Below are 18,403 nucleotides of genomic sequence, written 5' to 3' on the forward strand. Positions count from 1 at the left end.
CAAATAATAAATATAATATAATAAATTCCTCAAGGAACATCTTTCGTTTTTTTTTTTTTTTAAGAACTGTCTTAAAACAAGACGTAGTGACATACATTCTTATTTTATTAGAGGTAGCACGAATCTTTTTTTCGAGCAAAAGAGAGACTGTTCGCAGTCTATTGGACATTTGGCTTACCTGGCACAATGATGGTTGCTTTTTTCACTATTTCTTCTTGATACTTAAATATTCCTGTAAAAAGTACCATTGCAATGACTAATATGGCAAGAATGGGCCATCTGAGCATGCGACAAAGACGGCGTGACATCGCTGCTTTGTGGTTGGGACAGTAAGGGCTCACCTTATGCCTCAAAAAGAAGAAAAAACCGGAATCATGCTAATGTTAATTTGGATAAAGAGAAATATGATAAAAGTAAAATATACCGTAAACTGCCGCTTAAAAGCCTCGGGCTTATACAACATCGTAAGGGTTTTTAGATTGGCTTATAAACGGAGGGGCTTATATCCTAACAGGAATAAAATAAACGGTCCGCAATGCGTACTTGAGGGCTTATGGTTAGTGTTTTACATTGGGTTGTCGTATTCTAGTCTTTCGAGTGGACAATTTCGTGCTAGGAACGTCCTTGAGCCCGCTGGTTTAAGAAGGGCTTTCCACAAGTTACTCGAGAGTTTCCCAAAAGGTTGCTTGAGATTTCCCAAAAAATTGCTCAAAAGTTGCTCCAAAAAAGTCAAAAGTTGCTTTCTGTAAAGACGTTGCTCAAAAATTGCCCTCCCCCAAAAATCAAAAAAAAATTGTTGCTCTCTTCCTTTATTTAATTTGATGCAAAAATATGCAAATTGTACAATAAAAGTAAGATTTCTAAGCATTTTTGTGCAATTTTGAGACGTAACCAGCGTTGTCAAATACCTTTGTCTTCCATTAAAACCAAATTTAATGTATGATTAAAGCTACGCATCAATATTAATATTAATCTAGTAAAAATACTAGTACCAATAAAATTGTTGTAGCTGTTGTCAAGACTTCTAACCATTTTCATGTAATTTAACTGCTGCAATCAGAGTTGCTAAACGCATGTAAACTTGTCCTTAACCTAAACCAACTTATGTTGCACCAGACTACCAGTATATAGAAATGCACGTCATTTTCAAGGCACTGATCGTCCGTCGTTTCTTTTCATCAGGTCTACAATACTCTGGTCCTTTTTCGTGCTTTTTGCAATAACTTTCTTTGATTTAATATGTTTCTGGGATGCAATGTGCTTTATAACAGAGCTTTTCGTTTAGGACACGGTGTCCTCGCGTGCATCACATCTGAGTTTACCCGACACCACAGTAAGATGCTGTCTTTTCAGCCCTTTGAAATCATTTTATCTATAATAAAATATAAAAAAAATATATGACCTTTATTTACCCTCGGCAGTGTTATAGCACAAGTGCTAGTGGGGCCGAGCAAACAACTGAAATAAAGAATCCCAACTGGCCGGAGACAAACCAGTTGGCTCTCCCAAGCACTCACATCTGGATCGGCTGTGGCGCGGACATTTCGCTTGTTTTTTTTTTTTTTGCTGGATTTACTTGCACTTTGCGTTCTCCTGAAATTGCCGCTTTCGCTGAAGTTCTCAGTCTTGTTCTTGCCTCTGTGGTGACCCTCAAAGGATCTGAATGACTTTCTTCACCAGCTGAGACACTCGACTTTGAATTTTCTTGAAAAATTACCGCTGACCTAGGAGCCCGACTGCATGCATCTTGCATCCACGATCTGCCCCAGGGGGAGGGGGGATCTGGTTCCTTTTTCACAGGAAATTCATAAATTGTCTACTAAAACATTGTGAAATATGGAAGCAAGGCCAATTTAAGACCAGGGGACTATACAGGGAAATGATCCCGGACCGCAAACCATCCCGGGACCGGAAATGATTCCACGGCAAAAAGTTAGGAATGGCGTGGACTCCACGAAAAGTCTATGGATGGATATAAATATTTTTTAATTATCCTAGGTGAAAACAGGATCAGTACCTTCAGTTGCTGAGGCCACAAGTGTAATAATTGGCCTCAAATGTAATAACTGGCTCCAAATGTAATAACAGTTGGCCTCAAATGTAATAACTGGCTCAATTATTACACTTGTGGCCTCAACATACCTCATGTATAATTAAAGCAGCAAAATAAAACATTAAGCAGACTGCGCAAAATACCAAATTGACATGTGTCAACTGTATAAATTTTTCGTTTGGGAAACGCACCGCAAAAATAAACATGAACCCTCTGCTATCTAATTAACCACTTAGAACTTTTCCCTGTACACTTCTTATACCTGCGTCCTTGGTAGACAGGGGCGTCCATGAAAGTGCACAAGAGTTCTTTGTGCGAGTTACCCCAGTGTTCTTTGGATAAATTCATAAACGATTTATTTACCTTGAATGCCGTACGAGTGGAGCTGTTGCTTTTGCTCGTGCAATTTTCTTTTTACTGTCAATAATCTCTTCTGTGCCGAAAGCAGCGCGAAAACTGCAGTCAATTCACTTGGGAATTCTTAGTTGTCTCCAACTTTGAGGGTATAGTGAACATATCACGCATCTCAGGCCCGGAGGTTCGGGGAAGTACCTAGCTAAACTACAAATTTCAAACACAGGATTCCGTGACGTTGGTTTCATGTTTTAAAAAGCTGTGAAATTTGCATTTAAATCGATAATACTGTGCATTTCGCTCACGTTATCAAAATATTGTAGTATTACTGTGAAACTCAGAAAAACGTGAAACCAATGGAATATTATTGCACAGCAAGGAAAAAGCCAGTTAACCTTGAGAAAATGAACCGCAAACAGGAGCTGTAATCAGTTGTGGTTTTGAAGTTTCAGTCTCGCGTGTCCTGGGGCCCGTTTCTCGAAGGTTCCGAAAAGTTTTCGCACCCGGAAAGCCGTAGCGAAATCTTCAAACCTTATGATTACAGAGCTGTTTTATTCACATGATATTCTTAACATGAAGAGAGGTTCTCTTCATACAAAAAGTTTCAGGCGTTACGCCTCTTTGTTTTTAGATACAGATAAATTAAAAATTGCTTTGCGGGCCCAAAAAGTTTCCGGGGCTTTCGAGAAACAGATCCCCGCGGAACTTAAATGTAATTGGTTAAGTTCACAGTTAATCTTTCAGAATCAAATCAAAGTGTTCACAGTTTTCTGAGTTTCACATGGATAAAAAAAAAATCGATTATATAATTTTTTAATCCACTGTCCAAACTCTTGAGTCCATACGTTGCCCTCTTTTATTGCGAGGCGCCCTTTCTGGTGCGGTGATCATTTGCGGTCCAATTTGGGGATCAATTCCGGTCCAATTTGGGGATCATCTGCGGTCCGGGGATCATTTGCGGGCCTGTACAGCTCGAGATTTCTATTTAAACAATAGAGTGTTTCTTTCGAGGAACTATTTAGTTCCTCAACAGAAACTAGTTGCTAACTATTTAGTTCCTTTAGCAAATACGTTAGTTTAAGAACATCAAATTTCCAAGGGACAGCTATCAGATCGATCGTTCCGAGACACTCTATTGTCTTTATTGTTCACCACTAAATCTTCTTCCGCGCACCACCAAATATCATATTGCATTATTTTCAACTTTTTTAGATGAAAGCCGTTAAAGCCAAATGTAAATTTGAAAAAGAAAACAGACAAAAACCCACTTAATACAATTTCAATTGTTTATTTTCTATGAGCCCGCTTGTTTACTGAAAAATTTTCACGGACGACTACTATCCATCCGGGTATTTTCCTCGGACAGGCCCTATGGACTGATAGTGTCTCTCCGCGGATGAAAATTGTCGCGTCACGTGATCAATGTTAAGCCAACAAGAATCGGAGATTATAGGTTATAGTAGTGGTGGACTATAAAGCGTGATAGTTGACGGGAGCGCAGCCCGAGTCAATTACATAACCTAATTGTTTTAGTATAAATCTACTAGTCGTTCAAAAATTTATCCAAATCCTTTTCAAAGACTTCGAAACGCCAGGAAGCGGCCGTCATTTTGTTAACAAGGGCACACTGCTACGCTACTCGCCATCTATCACAGATTATAGTTCACCACTTAATTTTCTCCTATTCTTATTGGTTTAAATCTGGGGAGAGACACTATCAGTCTATAGTGCCCGTCGGAGGAAAATACCGGATGGATAGTACTCGTCCGTGGAAATTCTCGGCTTGTAGTTGCGGGGCAACTATAAGCCGATAGTTCCTCAACAAGAACACTCTATTGTTTAAATAGATAGTGAGTAGCGTAGCCAATCAGAGAACGGCATTCGTGATAGAACGCCAGTAGGTTTACACTGATCAACAATTAGATTATTCGCCCTCGATTTCTATGAGGTGATAGTTAATGAGGCCGAAGGCCGAATCAACTATCACCTCACAGAAATAATAATAATCTAATTGTGTTAGTAGAATTCTACTTAAACTTTACTTCAAATAACCGTTTCCAATTACTCTCGACGTATTAAACTTTGTGCCTTAGAAAGATCGCTCGGATTGAATTGTCATTTGAAATTGAAGTTGTGTGCACGCAGCATCATTTTTTGAAAAATTTCAAGATTTTTAAAGTCAAGAAACCATTAATGTTTTTCTTTTGGTCTTCCCAGGAATTTATTTATCTATTTGCATCTGTCGTCTGGTGTCAAATCTTTCAAACAGACAGCTGAAGAATTTGAGTAGAATGAAAGCGGTGAACATGAGGGTAAAGCATCAATTTCAAGCTGATGTTAGCAACTCAGAAATACCATTTTCTCCGTGCGACATTTGTGTTTTAAGGAGAGGAAGCTCTTCGCGACCGTTCGTGCAAGGCACTTCTGCATTTCGCAGAGCTACTTAGAACGCAAATATTCTTTACTGTACGCGGTACAATTCTTCATAGAAACTGCATCGTTAACTATAGAAAACGTAGCGCATTTTATACAAGAGCCTAAAGCAAGTTTAAATTATCAATAAGCGACGAAATTTACCTGTGGGACATCCTGCAATTTCCATTTGTTTACAGAAGGACCAGAATTGAGTGCAGTCAATGGCGGCTAACGCCACAGATGGCTACATGAAAGAAGAATTGGTGTTAGTCAATGATGCAACAAACTTAAACAACGGAGGCAGAAATCATAGCTAGTCCTAGATAACAGAAAACCCAACAAATATGATGTGATTTTGTTGAACTGCTTTAAAAAATGACAGAAAAAAACATAAGGAAATGAAGGAAGCTTGCTATGGCGAGGCTGAAAATAAACTTGGTAAACATTGTCAATCATTGCCAAGAGCATTCTCCCCAAAGTTAGAATGTTCGTATGGATGACTTACGAGTTCCTCACTCAGGATCTCTGCGGCTTTGAAGTAGTGTGGCTTCATGGATTTACAATAACCGCAGCCTTAGGAGAAAAAAAAAGTTTGTACAACACAATTAAAAAACAATCATCAAAAACGCACACCTCTACATTACGATCTTAAAAGGCCACTTTCGAAATACTGTAGTCCTAACTTGGTGAGGAGGCTTAGGGGAATATGATAAAACAAGAGAAATCATTCGTCACTCTCGATGTTACTTCTTTTGCTTTACTCCCTGAAGCCTGGGTGCCATGTTAGAATTTTATTACTTCAAAAAAAGGACTTATTTCAGGCATCAAGTTTTGATAAACATCAAAACATTTAAAATGCTCTTTCTGTTTCCGGTAAACCAATAAAAGACTTGCACCAGTTCTTTTGACTGACACGTGAACGCCACCTGCAAAACACGTGGTTCTTTATATGTTACCCCGGTTACCGATAAGTCTGAAGCTGGATCGGAAGTAAAGAATTAACCCGTAAAGTACTTTGGAGAGCAAAAAATCAACTCAAGTATTTCTTTCAGTTGAGCGTTAGCCCTGGAAGGGAGGGCCTCGGTGGGATTTGAACTTACGACTCCAAAACGAGCGAAATTGCGGTGGGAATTTGTTGCGAGTTTTGCCGATAAGTTGTTCTGTCTTCTGCTGTTGACAAAAACAGTCTACCTAAAATACATTACCAAACCGTAATCAAGGGCCTATGTATAAGTATTTTAAACCGATCAAAGTTAACAGCTTACTTACGAGGATTGAACAGCATGACTAGCACTGAGGAATGTTCTTCTATGAATTTATCCCACGTCTCGTTCGTAAGGAAATGCACCTTACCAGGCTCTTTACTCCAGTCAGGTGGCGGTGGAGACGGGGCGGGCTTCTGGGGACTGGAACACAGACAAACAGAAACCATCTTGAGACAAAATTTTGTCAGTATGTCTCTTGGCGTCAGAATTACTTTACAGGTAAATATTGATGCATAATCTACGTTCTTCATAAACCTACAGATTGGTCACTTTGGCTGCTTTTTTTAGCGCGACGAGGAAATGCTCAACGAAATGTCGAAACCAAAAACTATCTTCAATTTTCTTTTGGAGCCATTTAAATCGCCTCTACTTACTCCTTCATGAAAGCGAGCATATCTTCAGCTTTCCTTTTCTTGGCGTACTTAAAGGCAAACGCGCCATCCCTGTAAACCGTAAAGGAATGAACACTGTATCAGTTGATTTTCTGGTCAATCAAACAATCTTTTCGCCATTTCTGACGAGGTAAGAAGACACTATGAAGTCTCCGTATTAGCGGTGACGTGTACATATCTCTCGTAAAACTACAATTATCGCGATTTTGAAGCTGTTTAATAATTTAACCTTTCGCAAATCCAATAAATTTGTACAGTTGGACCTCGCTTATTCGAACTCGGTTATTTGAAATTCCCCGTTATTTCGAATTCAAAACTATTTCTCTTGGATTTGCCCTTCAGTCATTGACTATCGGCCATTTCGAACGCTCGCTATTTCGAACTGTTTTTTGCTTTTCTTGAGAGTTCGAAATAGCGAGGTTCGACTGAAATCACAGCCAAATGAGAACAAGCCGAGAAGGTAAGACTGTGAGAAGGGCGTTTAATCAGATAAGTTCAATAAAAGCACAAGAATAGTACTGGAAATCTTGTTGAGTCATTCTAAGATCATTTGGATGTCGTGCGATTCGGCGAATTAAGCAGGTGTCTGATTTTTAGATAGGAAACAAAATTACGAAAAAAATGATTTTCTAAGTCCTTACTTTGTTACTTACTTACAATACTTACTTGAAGTATTTCACTGTTCCATTTGAATTCAAAAGAAGGGAAAGGAAAAAAGGTAATTTTAATACTGTCAACTTTCAACAACTACAACAACAACAACAAGTGAAGCATTACAACTTTCAGTTCAAAGTATTTCTAAACATTAACATGCCCGCTTCGTCTTTTTTCGTCTAAGGAAAAGGGAATGAAAGTGAATTGCAAAGGGAATTTAGGTAAAAACTAATGTAATGTACTTAACACAGGGCCTAACAAGTTCACGAACAAGACAAAGTGAAGTTAGACTGGATAACACATAACTAAATCATCTATTCACGAGTTACTGTACTGATCTGCGCATGACAGGAAGTGATGTACTCACATGAGGGATAACGCTTGACTTCCTGTTCAGTGCAGAGTTCTTTCTCCGCAGTGCAATCTACTGCGCCTAGGCCACCAGGAATCTACCGAAGAAAAACATTTATTAACTGAAGAATATTTCGCGGACGCTACAATAAAGACTCATAATCACAAATAGACAGTCAGAGACACACGGGATGCACAAAACTCCGTGAGTCAAATACTTCGTAGCTGGGTTCACACTCATTTTCTAGACTGAAAAATGTATTTACTACGATTATCAGTTGAGTAAGGCGAGACGAAAGTTTGGTCACCAAGTTTTAACGTAAAAATCGTGTTGTTGTCACGAGCAACTGGCTCCGTATCCGTTGGCAACTTGTCCGCCTTTGACGTCAATTGGCAGCAAAGCGCGCGAAATTGTAGGCGACGCGACAGGCGACCAACGGCTGTTGATATTGTTACCAACGGAAACGAGGTAAGTTGCCCGTGAAACGGAAACACACACGTGTAATGTTATAAAAAGTGCCCTTTCACTCCTCCCCGCCTGAACAATAAAATCTGTAATCGCACATCTAAAGGGTGGCTAAACAAGCGATTCCCAAAATGCACTACTAAAAGTCGCCAGTGAAAGCAAAACGTGAAATCGGTACTGACATGATTGAGCTTACTTGTAGGCTATCCTCCAATGTCAAATTTCTTCGCCAGTGATTTCTCTTTAGTACAGTCCACCGCTGCAAGCACGCTACGAGCCTGCAGTGATCAAAAGAAAACAGAAATAAACGGTGTGATAAATGATTTTAGAAAATAGCTTAAAGAAAACACGCGCGGTGATTGGTTTAATCTGGTGTTTCTATTAAGGTCATTCCACTGAAATAGAACCTGCACTGAGATTTTTGTGAAACTTTGCTTATTGATTGTTTATATTATAGGAACTTAAATTTTGAAATAAAAATGAGGGGTCCCCATGTTCGATTAGGAGCAACAGCACCTTGTTTATACCCATTAAATCCTTATAATAGCACTATGATTGTAGTCACGATTGCTTGCTAAATTCACGTTTCCGACGATTGTTTTTTGTTCTACACTGAGAATTGGTCCATATTTATTTTACAGAGAGAAATCTATTACTCAATTCAAAAAAACAGAAAAAAAATGATAGGTCACCTTAATCGTTTGCGAGAAAATGATGATTTACCTCTATGGCGAGGTCCGCCGTAAAGAAAAAGCCGCCATTTTTTAATGCGCGCGCTAATCACGCGTGAAACTATGCGCAGTAGGGATGCGCAATGCAATACTGGGGAATGACCTTAAGCAATTAGATTATGAGCTCGAGATTTCTATCGCGTGACAGTTGCCGAGGCATAGAAATCGACAGCGAATAATCTAATTGTTTTAGTATAAATCGTTCAAAACGTTTTCTCAATCCTCTTCACAGACACCTCGAAAACGCAAAGAAACGGCCCCCATTTTGACAATAATCGCACACTTCTAGGCTACTCACTATCTACAACAGAATAGATAGTGAGTAGCGTAGCCAATCAGCGAACGACATTCGTAATATAGAACGCTAGCAGATTTATACTAAAACTCGATAGGGCATATGTTTCTATTTCTTAAATGGAGTGCAGTTTTAAGGCACGCTGGCTTTACTTTTGGAGTGCTAGACAAGAGAAACATAGGTAGGAGGTAACCACTTGGAGTTTGAGCCCAGCCCATGGTGTTCTTGGACAGAACACTTTATTCTTGCTTGCCTCACTCCATCAATGATTAAGTCGTCTACATCAGTACATGTGGATTGTCAGTCGAGCGTAACACTTGACAAACTGCTGGGATCAATCTGTGATTTACTCACCCAGGGTGAGTAGCAACACCCTTTCGCTTTACGTGGCTGCGTTACTTTTGAGTTAAGTGCCAGTCTTACAAATAGCAATAATTGAAGAAGAAATTTCCCTCCTAATTATGTATACGCACGTTTTTGCTCTGCAACTCTTGTGCGGCCTCCCTGTATGCTGGTTTCATTGCTTTGCAGTGACCACATCCTGAAATACGAATGAATATGTTCCAGTTGAAACGTGAGTCAAGGTCTCGCCTGTTGTACCCTAAGAAGAAAAACACTGAACACTCCTCTATGGAGCTCGCTCATTGTTAAGCAACCTGAGAATACACAAGCCGCCATCGTTGTTCTTTGTGGTAAGTACATCACATCCATAAATAGTAATATCAAAAATCTTGCTTCCCGTTTGTGATCGTTTAGTGATATTCCAGTCATTTGCTTACTGCAAAACCATTATAGTTCTTTCACTGGAATGGTGATAAAGCAAACAAAGAAGTCTCAGAGGATTTTCGTGTTGATGAAACGATGGAATCCCACTTTCTCGAAGTTACCCTCTCCTCAGTTGAACACTGCAATTTGATCCCATTTTCTCAAACTATTCGAGGTTTCAAATCAATTTCGTTTCCGCCTTGGAGGTTCAAAAAATTGAATTCCACAGTTCCTTAAAATAAATTGCTTGGTAAAACTGCCGAAATTCAAACAGCTAAATTAATCTGACACTCATAACACAACTTACATGGTGCATAGAACATGACAAGAACTGAATCGTGAGCTTTCATAAAGTCATCAAAAGTATCGTCAGTTAAATGAGTGACGTAGCTTGGAATGTCTTTCCATTCTGGCTCAGGGGGTGGAGGTGGGGGACCCTCACGGGGGTCTTCTATGAACTGGATGAAATCCTTAGCCACCCGACTCCCAGTGTACTTGAAGTCCTTCTTGCCATAGTTGAAGTAACGGAAAGTGGGGTATCTGAAACACAACAGCATGAACAATCAACATATAAATTCTCCTTTCAGTGTTCACACAGTTCCATGGAAACAGGTGATGAGAATAAAGAAAATAATCAACCTTCAGTTTCAAAGATCAAGAAAGGATTATAAAAGGCAATTCATACCCATGGACATCATACTGGCTACACGCAGCACTGTGAACTGTACAGTCAACAGCAGCATAAGCAACCTGATCAGTCAACAAGAAAAGCAATATTTGTCACTATTAAACCATAATATTATTACACCATACTAATCCAGTTCTGGCCCTCTCTCTCTGCCACACAACACATGTGCGACAGAGAGTTCGGAGGGCCAGAACTAGACTAGATGCCATACAGCCATAAAGACACTTCAAAGTGCCACTTGCTACTCATATTTTCAGATAATTTGCTATCAATATTTATCTATGATGGAGACTGAGAAACTAGTTACAGAGATAAAAAACATTTTGTTTGCCATATAGTTCTAGTACAGAAAAGACTTTGCTGCTTCCCATAATAAAGCACAACAATTATATCATTTTTCCAAAACAGGAATGAAACACCACACAGAAACGAAGATAACTTCCTTGCCTTGTTGTAGTCTGCATCATGTTGGGCAGCATCCATAAATTCTGGTTTAGCTTTCTTGCAGTGACCACACCCTAACACAGGTACAGGACATAACACATTTGAACTTGTCTTAACATAAACACAGCACACTTAAACTTGACACATGTGAAACCAACATGTAAGTCTGCTACTTACATGGAGCATAAAACATGACCAAGACATGTTTCTCCTTCTTAAGAAAGCCTTTGAATGTCTCGTCTGTAAGGTGCTTCACCTCACTGGGGATTTCACTCCAATTTTTCTCTGGGGGAGGGGGAGGGGGTGGCTCCTTTGGACTGGAGAAAGAAAGAAGATAAACACAGATCATCTACTGATTCCTTTATGGCAATGCAATTGAGACTATGGACTTGGCAGTCATGTTTAAACTGCACTGCCCATTAGGTACAGTACATGTAAGTTCACTTGACATCGTGTTATGTCTTTGTGAACTTAGACACTTTTAATTACTCATAGTATTGTACTTTTCTCTACAAAATTAGTACTGGCATGTTTTTGGAACAAACTGCAAAAAATACTACCAAGTAACCTTCAAGGACTAGAATACCATCTGGGGGGAGAAGCAAATGTACCTCTGCATGCAATAACCAAAGTTTAGTGCCAGCACTGATGAATGGTCAGAGTTTTCCAATCGTTATTTATTATCAAAAGTCTTCAGTGGTCCAATTCCACAGTAAGTATGTGACCAGTGGTAACATGATCAAAACTCTCTCTCAATTAGTTCTGACCAGTTCTGATAGTGATATGGCTGGAATAAGAAAATCAATTGGCTGGCGTCAGAGTTCTGCAATAATTATGTATCAAGTGCTAATTCTGCATAGACATTTGTACGAATACAAGCTTCTCATGCTTGCCACTTACACTGTACATGCACGTGCATCTAATACAGTGCTCGAAGTTGCAACCACTGGGGTTGCCAATGCAACAGATTTTTCTCACTGACGACTAACTTTTCACGCTTTTCACTGAAATACTTTTGCTGGTAACTAAATCTGAAAACTTAGGGGCAAGCTGGCCCCAAGGGTTTTTACCAAAAAGTCAAGCCCTGTAATAGGCAACTCCACTTTAGAATCTGCAAGACATCATATTCACGCGGTGTGCTTTCTTAAATCACAATATGATCACAGCTCTTACTTACTCCTTCATAAATTCAACAATCTTATCAGCTGTTCTCTCATTCACATCAAAGGCAACTTCACCGTCTCTATAAATCAGTGATAACATAACAAAAAATGGTTTTCAACTCTAGCTGTAAAAACATATTTTTAAATATTAACAAAATTAACAAAACTTGAACACAGGAAACTTTAAGAACTGAAAAAGTTAAGAACTTTAAACTTACTTGAAATATTTCACTGCAAATAAATAAGAAAAGAAAAAAAAATCCATTAATTGAGGAACAAAGCTACGACAAAATTGAGACCACAGTGGCAGTGTGAAAATTATTTTCAATACAGTACTTGTAAGTACTTATTCACCACGACTAGAGATAAGTGAAAAACAACAATAATTTTGATAAGATTTTTACCTGCAAGTCAGTGAATACAGTGACATTTTTTACCTGTTGGGTAGCCCTCAATATTGAATCTTTTTGCTACTTCTTTTGCTTTTGTAGCATCTACTGCTGCTAGAATACCTGACACCTAAAATGAATAAACTCTTCGTCAACACGTCAGAGGAACACAACAGTTGGGATCTCTCAGAATGATATTATGATAAATATTCACATCTTTCAACAACAACTTAATTATGGTGTACAAGCAAAAATCTGAGCACTGTGTTCTAGGACTCAAGATTATATAGACAGAACTACATGTACATATATGCAGCACTTTTAAGCACAAAACTAAAAGATAGAGTAACATAAACTATTTACTGGCGATACCTCTTCATCCTTCATAGTCTTAGCAGCATCAGTGTACTCTGGTTTCATAGCTTTGCAGTGACCACACCCTAACATTCAATAAAAACAAGATTCAGTATCTTAAAAGCCATGAGCAGTAAGCTAGTGACAGGTTAGCAGATGTTTAATCTATCATCAGCGTGGACAGGCTAGGGTGGCACAACACACTGTGTCTTGTTCCGAGGGTATTCTGTCCCATCTGACCTCACCCACCCACTCACACTCACTCACTCATCCACATCGGGACCATGAGGACTCTTGACGCTGGCCAGAAAATCATGCCATCCACGTCTGAGCCCAATGCAGCAGCAGCTCCCCATGTGTGCCATCCGGGCTTGTTCCTGTCCTTCTCCACAGTTCTTCTCCACATCTCTCTTGGCCGACCTCGCCTCCTCTTACCTTCAGGTGCCCACGTCAGTGCAGTCCTCGAGATGTTGTCAGGACTCAATACTCAATACTCAATACATGCCCTAACCATCGCCATCTTCTCACTCGTATAAGGACTGACACTAGCATACTCCCTGTGGCTTCGTACAGCTCTTCATTGCTCAGATGGTTGGACCAGAATCTCACCCACTAACCCACCCACTAACAATGGAGAACTTGAGCAAACCACAATGGCAATGCCAACAAGAATGCCACCAAACAAAAAGGCTTTATCAGTGAGTAGAACAATAGCTGTGCAGGTGTGCTATAAGTCTTTGTACATTTCTTTGCCATCCTCTGCACAACAACAATGTGAAATGACTAAGTTCTGCCTATTTATTTGGAATTGAACACTGACATTACAGACATTACATAATCAAATTGAGCAAGTTCTGAGACCTATAGATACTCTGAACAGATCTAATTCCGTAAGATATTAAATTATTTTATTTTTTACAAGGAGTTATTGTCAGGGTCGCAGTTGTCAGTGCTCAAGTTCTCATATCATGCTGAAAGCAAGTTTCAAAGATACTTACATGGAGCATAGAACATGACCAGGACTGAAGGATTGTTAGCAATAAAGTCGTCAAATGTGTCATCTTTAAGATGGATGACTTCACTGGGTACGTCACTCCATTCTTCTTCTTTAGGGGGAGGAGTTGAAGGTGCAGGGCTAAAATGAAACAAAAATCACTTTACTGTACTGCAGTTTTAAAACCCAAAATAGGGTCTGGCTTCCAAGGAGAAACACAGCTTTTACATTACTCACTTTCTCATCCACTCTACAAGAGAATCTTTGTCATGTTTTCCTGAATAACGATACTTTTCTTCACCACCTCTGAAAAAGTCATATTAATGATAGAAAAGGGGTCAAAAGTATGTTAAACTATGCTTATAAGAACAGCATAATATGTACAGAATTTCCAACTTTTAATGCCCGCTTCAAACAGACACTTCTTTCACTGGGCACACACTGACATGTGCACATAGTCCCAAAGGTATCTGGACACTTAATATCTACTGTGATTTAACTTTAATGCAAATTTAAATATTTATTAATTAAAATAGTATATTAAACATCTTACTCAAAATATATCAAAGTCGGAAATCCAGTGATGTTGAATTGTTCTCTTATAGGATATCCTTCATATGTGTCTACATCCATACCAGCCATTATCTGATGGAGAAAATAGTTTGTGACTTAACTTTATTACGTTTTGAAATAAATACATGAAGGCAACTGCATTAAAATATAAACAATCACTACAGACGAGAGGTTGGTCACACAAATTTATTTAATATAATAAGATCCAATTTACTATATCTAACATTTGATATTGTTAGGACTCACAGCCTCTCCTTTGAGTTCAGTAGCTGCCAAAGCAAAGTCAGGTTTTAACTTCTTACAATATCCACACCCTGCAGAGGAAACAGAAGCAATGAATAACAACAAAGTACAAGGGAATAATTATATGAAAGATCACATCTTTGAACTGCAGAAAAAGATGTGAAGACATGATTGATCATTACAGTTAAACACACGACATCCAGGCATGGATCATGACATTGTTGTTATATAAAAAATAATGAAAGCCATATCTGAAATCACAGGCACATATAAAATTGTTATGTACAAGGTTTTGGAAGACAGTTCAACTTACATGGAGCATAGAACATGACCATAGCTGGTTTCTTCTCTTTTGTTGTCAGTTTAACAAATTCCTGCAAAAATAAAATAATTATATAATTAAGAATAACATTGCGCAGTTCCAGAAAATATCCCCCCACAAGAGGGATTGGAATTTCCTGGGGAGTGGGGGGTTCTGTAACACCAAAAAATTTAAAGAAATATATAAAGCTTAATTGGAATTTCCAGAGGGGTTTGGGTGGTCTTAGAAAAAAAAAAACTTCCGTGGGGGAATAAAATGGGTAATTAATAATGATAAAACTTATATATATTTTTATTTGACCTCGACTGCTGTGATTAAATATTTCCACCATGGCTATCGATATCAGGGCTGCCATTAAGGGTTGTAACCCCCAACACCTGTTACAGCTGAGTATGCTTGTTTTTCCCTTGATGCTATTAAAGAAATTACCTGTTGTTGAAAGAATTCATCCACAAAGTATGGAGTATGGGAAACATCAATAGAAGGACTTCCAGGTTTTCATGCACCCTTGTATAGCTGATTTAATTGGTCAACTTGAAAAATCATGACAAGTTTGAAATGTTTAGAACTTCACATAATTTACTAACCCCTCTAGTGTGAATATGCTGTACATCCTCTGTGCCTTCTTCTTCCTCCCATGGCATCTCTCCCAAAGGATCATTCAAAAAATTTATCATTGACTGCAGAGATACAAAGGTTATTTTCAAAGGACAAAAGTCAAGCATGGAATATCAACATCACTGTGCTAATACAGTGTACTGCCTCAGCATAGCACAGTGTTCTGATGTCTCTAGTACGACAGCAAATCTATACAGTTTTAATAACCAAACTTTTACACAGACTGTATATACAATATTAGACTTCTTGTTCTCAGAGATACCTGTATCACATTGCCCAGCCCTAGATAAACTTAAACACTACATCGACAACAGTGTCACTATCGCAGGATAAAACACTTAGTATACCTTAACCGTATTCTTTCTATCATAATCTTTATTGAAGTTCCCATCTCTGCCAAATTGAAAAGAATGACTAAGATTTAGATCTCCTGGAATCTTTAAAGTACAGCGAGGGTTAGGTGTATCGGGGGGAAGGGGGGGGGGGGAGAACAAGGTAACTAGGGTTAGTACAAGGTAAGGGAAAAAATGAGAAGGGAGAATAGAAAAAAGATCTTCATCAAAAGGGTAGCTAGGATGTGTAGGGAAGACATAATAATTTATTTTGTGAGAGGGGGATGGTGTGGTCAGTTTGAAAGATTGGAAGGTGCTCAGGAATGTACTGATGGTAACATGATAGTAGGAGTAGAGGGTATATGGGTGATATAAAGAATATGTGGGGAAGAGGAGCAAGTAGGCTCTTTTGGAAATGCTTACTATTGATAAAACAAAACTGTAAAATAAATGTACTGCTATCTGTCTATTAGATTTGACTCTCACATTGAATCTCAACTCAGAGGTATGCACAAGTGACATAACTTGTGAAAGATGGAAATATTCCTAGTTACTTCATTCTTTTCAGCTATTTTTTTCCTTTTTATAAGTATAGGTATAAGGATTTTTAATGAAACTAACAACCAATTGAAAGTGCAGCAATTATCTGCAAAAGTTTGCACAGGTACATGTAGGTTAGCATTACCTAAGGTTTAAACTTACTTGTAATGCTTAAGCACAACAGGTTGTGGTGAAACTTTAAGCTTCTTGCATAATTTTTTGGTATCTTTGCTTTCCCTATGAAGACATACAAAACAAATTGTAAGTTCTCTAGACAAGTTTTGGAAACAGTAGAGGATCTAAAGGTGCTGGAAGGCAAAAGAGAGAAGATAAGACCACCCTTACTTAAAAGGGGGGGAGGGAGGGGGGCGGGTTGAGGAGGTTGGGGTAGAAGGGAAGGTTGCTGGACCCAGGCTTCCCCTAGTCCACAGCTAAGTACACAAAATAGTTTGGATATCTGGGCAGTAATCTAGACATAATTTCTCAGATCCAGATTCTCTTTTAGAGAGGATAAAGGCTTTCTATGCTAGGTTTTGGACTTGTATATCCAAGAAAGGCCTTTGGGCTATAAGATAATAGCCCCATTTTCCCTCAAGGCAGCACAACCTAGAGTAGCTATTTTCTCTGCACCCAGGTTTTGTTTCTCAAACTTGCACCCATGAACGTGGAGGTTAGTGCACTAAAGTTTCATTTACTATACAAGAAGGAGAAAAACGTATTAAGATTGGAATACGATGCATATATTAAAAATGTAAGAAATGTATCAACTTGACAATTTAAATATCATTATTTTTTTACAACAGTGACAATATGAGTAAGAGTGATTTATGATAATTACTGCAGGTGTTTGTTGCTTTTATCTTCAGCTGTCTAGATCATTTAAATACAACATACCCACAATTTATATATGCTATCGTTCCTTTTCCTCTAATTTCCTCAGCAACTTGTGCCAGAACTCCAAATCTACTTGAAGCATCACGTTCTGCGAAAAGAATTGTTTGACAAAGCAGCTTGCAATTAACACTAAACGCGGTAATTTTTTTCCGGTTTCCAGGGTGACTTTGATATATTTTAGAAATCTAGACGAGTGCAAACCCAAAGAATATCACCAAACGTGCATAATGACTCATGCGAGTCCTAACATTCAATATTTGGTCTGGAAAAAATATTGGAGATATTTGTGCGATGCAACTAACATCCCCGAAATTTCCACTCGGGAACAGACTTCGTACAAATATTTCTGATCACGCAGTGACCTAGGGCTAAATTAAGGCTAATTTTGAACTTGAAAATTCAAATTTAGTGAAATAAACATGGTTATTAAGCTGTAATATAATACTGCCTCAAATAGGATAAGTTCTTTTTCACAAAGGAAATAAGAAACGTAAATTAAGCTTAATAGTAGCTATATTGTTTTTAAATATTTTCTACGAATTCCTTCAAACAGTGCATTCGATTTGGTCAACGTAAAACTCACCACTCTGAGCAAACAAAACTAGTAAATTCGTGTGAGTCCTTTGTAATTTCTTGAATGGTTTTATATCATTTACTTCTACGATCGAGCTCCTGTCCACCTTTTTCTTGGCCTGAAGGGATGGTCCCACGAGCTGTTAAAGTATAAAACTGCAAATTTACCACCGTATGAAATTCACTCAGGAAATGAACAGCATGTAAAATTAAGGGTTGTTAAGAATGTAATTGGTTAAAATCTAGAACAAAGAAAGGACAATAAGTATACTTACAAATGCTAGAAAAAGAAGCTTGGTTAACCCGTAATTTTTCTTCCCCATGTTTATGGTGTGAACTAAAATTCGTGTTTACTACGATCCCACGAGTACAAAATTTCTCAATACAAAAGCGATGTTTTGCCACGTGTGACTGGAGACTGGGCAGAGCAGATTCCCTGGAGAGTACAATTTTCAAAGAGTAATTTTTATTGGTTATTTTTAACAACGGTGATTTCAATTGACCAATAGAATTAATTCTTTTATCTAAACAAGAA

At 38.5% G+C, this 18,403-nt stretch overlaps 2 protein-coding genes across 4 annotated transcripts in view; both read right to left on the bottom strand.

The window, feature by feature from the left end:
• Positions 1–18,403, bottom strand: part of LOC145488262 (uncharacterized) — a 61,508-nt gene that overhangs the window by 1,498 nt on the left and 41,607 nt on the right. The window contains exon 2 of one of the 3 annotated variants that reach the window (XM_081467088.1): positions 179–1,819. In XM_081467088.1, coding sequence (XP_081323214.1) covers positions 179–308 — 130 coding nt within the window. In that variant the 5' untranslated portion in view covers positions 309–1,819. Of the gene's footprint in view, positions 1–178; positions 3,325–18,403 lie in introns of those variants that run through there. The other 2 variants (XM_081467089.1, XM_081467087.1) reach the window with 2 other exon arrangements.
• LOC145487950 (protein disulfide-isomerase A5-like) lies at positions 3,320–18,264 on the bottom strand. The gene is given in 27 exon segments (XM_081466718.1): positions 3,320–5,066; positions 5,328–5,395; positions 6,092–6,228; positions 6,462–6,530; positions 7,146–7,158; positions 7,501–7,582; positions 8,133–8,228; positions 9,450–9,517; positions 10,049–10,281; positions 10,427–10,491; positions 10,877–10,947; positions 11,051–11,190; positions 12,051–12,116; positions 12,255–12,267; positions 12,474–12,555; positions 12,798–12,865; positions 13,778–13,914; positions 14,011–14,079; positions 14,327–14,418; positions 14,593–14,660; positions 14,903–14,963; positions 15,499–15,591; positions 15,877–15,922; positions 16,564–16,638; positions 17,296–17,383; positions 17,879–18,008; positions 18,144–18,264. Coding segments are annotated over 27 exon segments (2,289 nt in total). The 5' UTR covers positions 18,192–18,264; the 3' UTR covers positions 3,320–4,955.

The sequence above is a fragment of the Orbicella franksi genome, chromosome 5 (genome assembly GCF_964199315.1).
Source record: "Orbicella franksi chromosome 5, jaOrbFran1.1, whole genome shotgun sequence".
In the NCBI taxonomy this organism is placed as follows: Eukaryota; Metazoa; Cnidaria; class Anthozoa; order Scleractinia; family Merulinidae; genus Orbicella; species Orbicella franksi.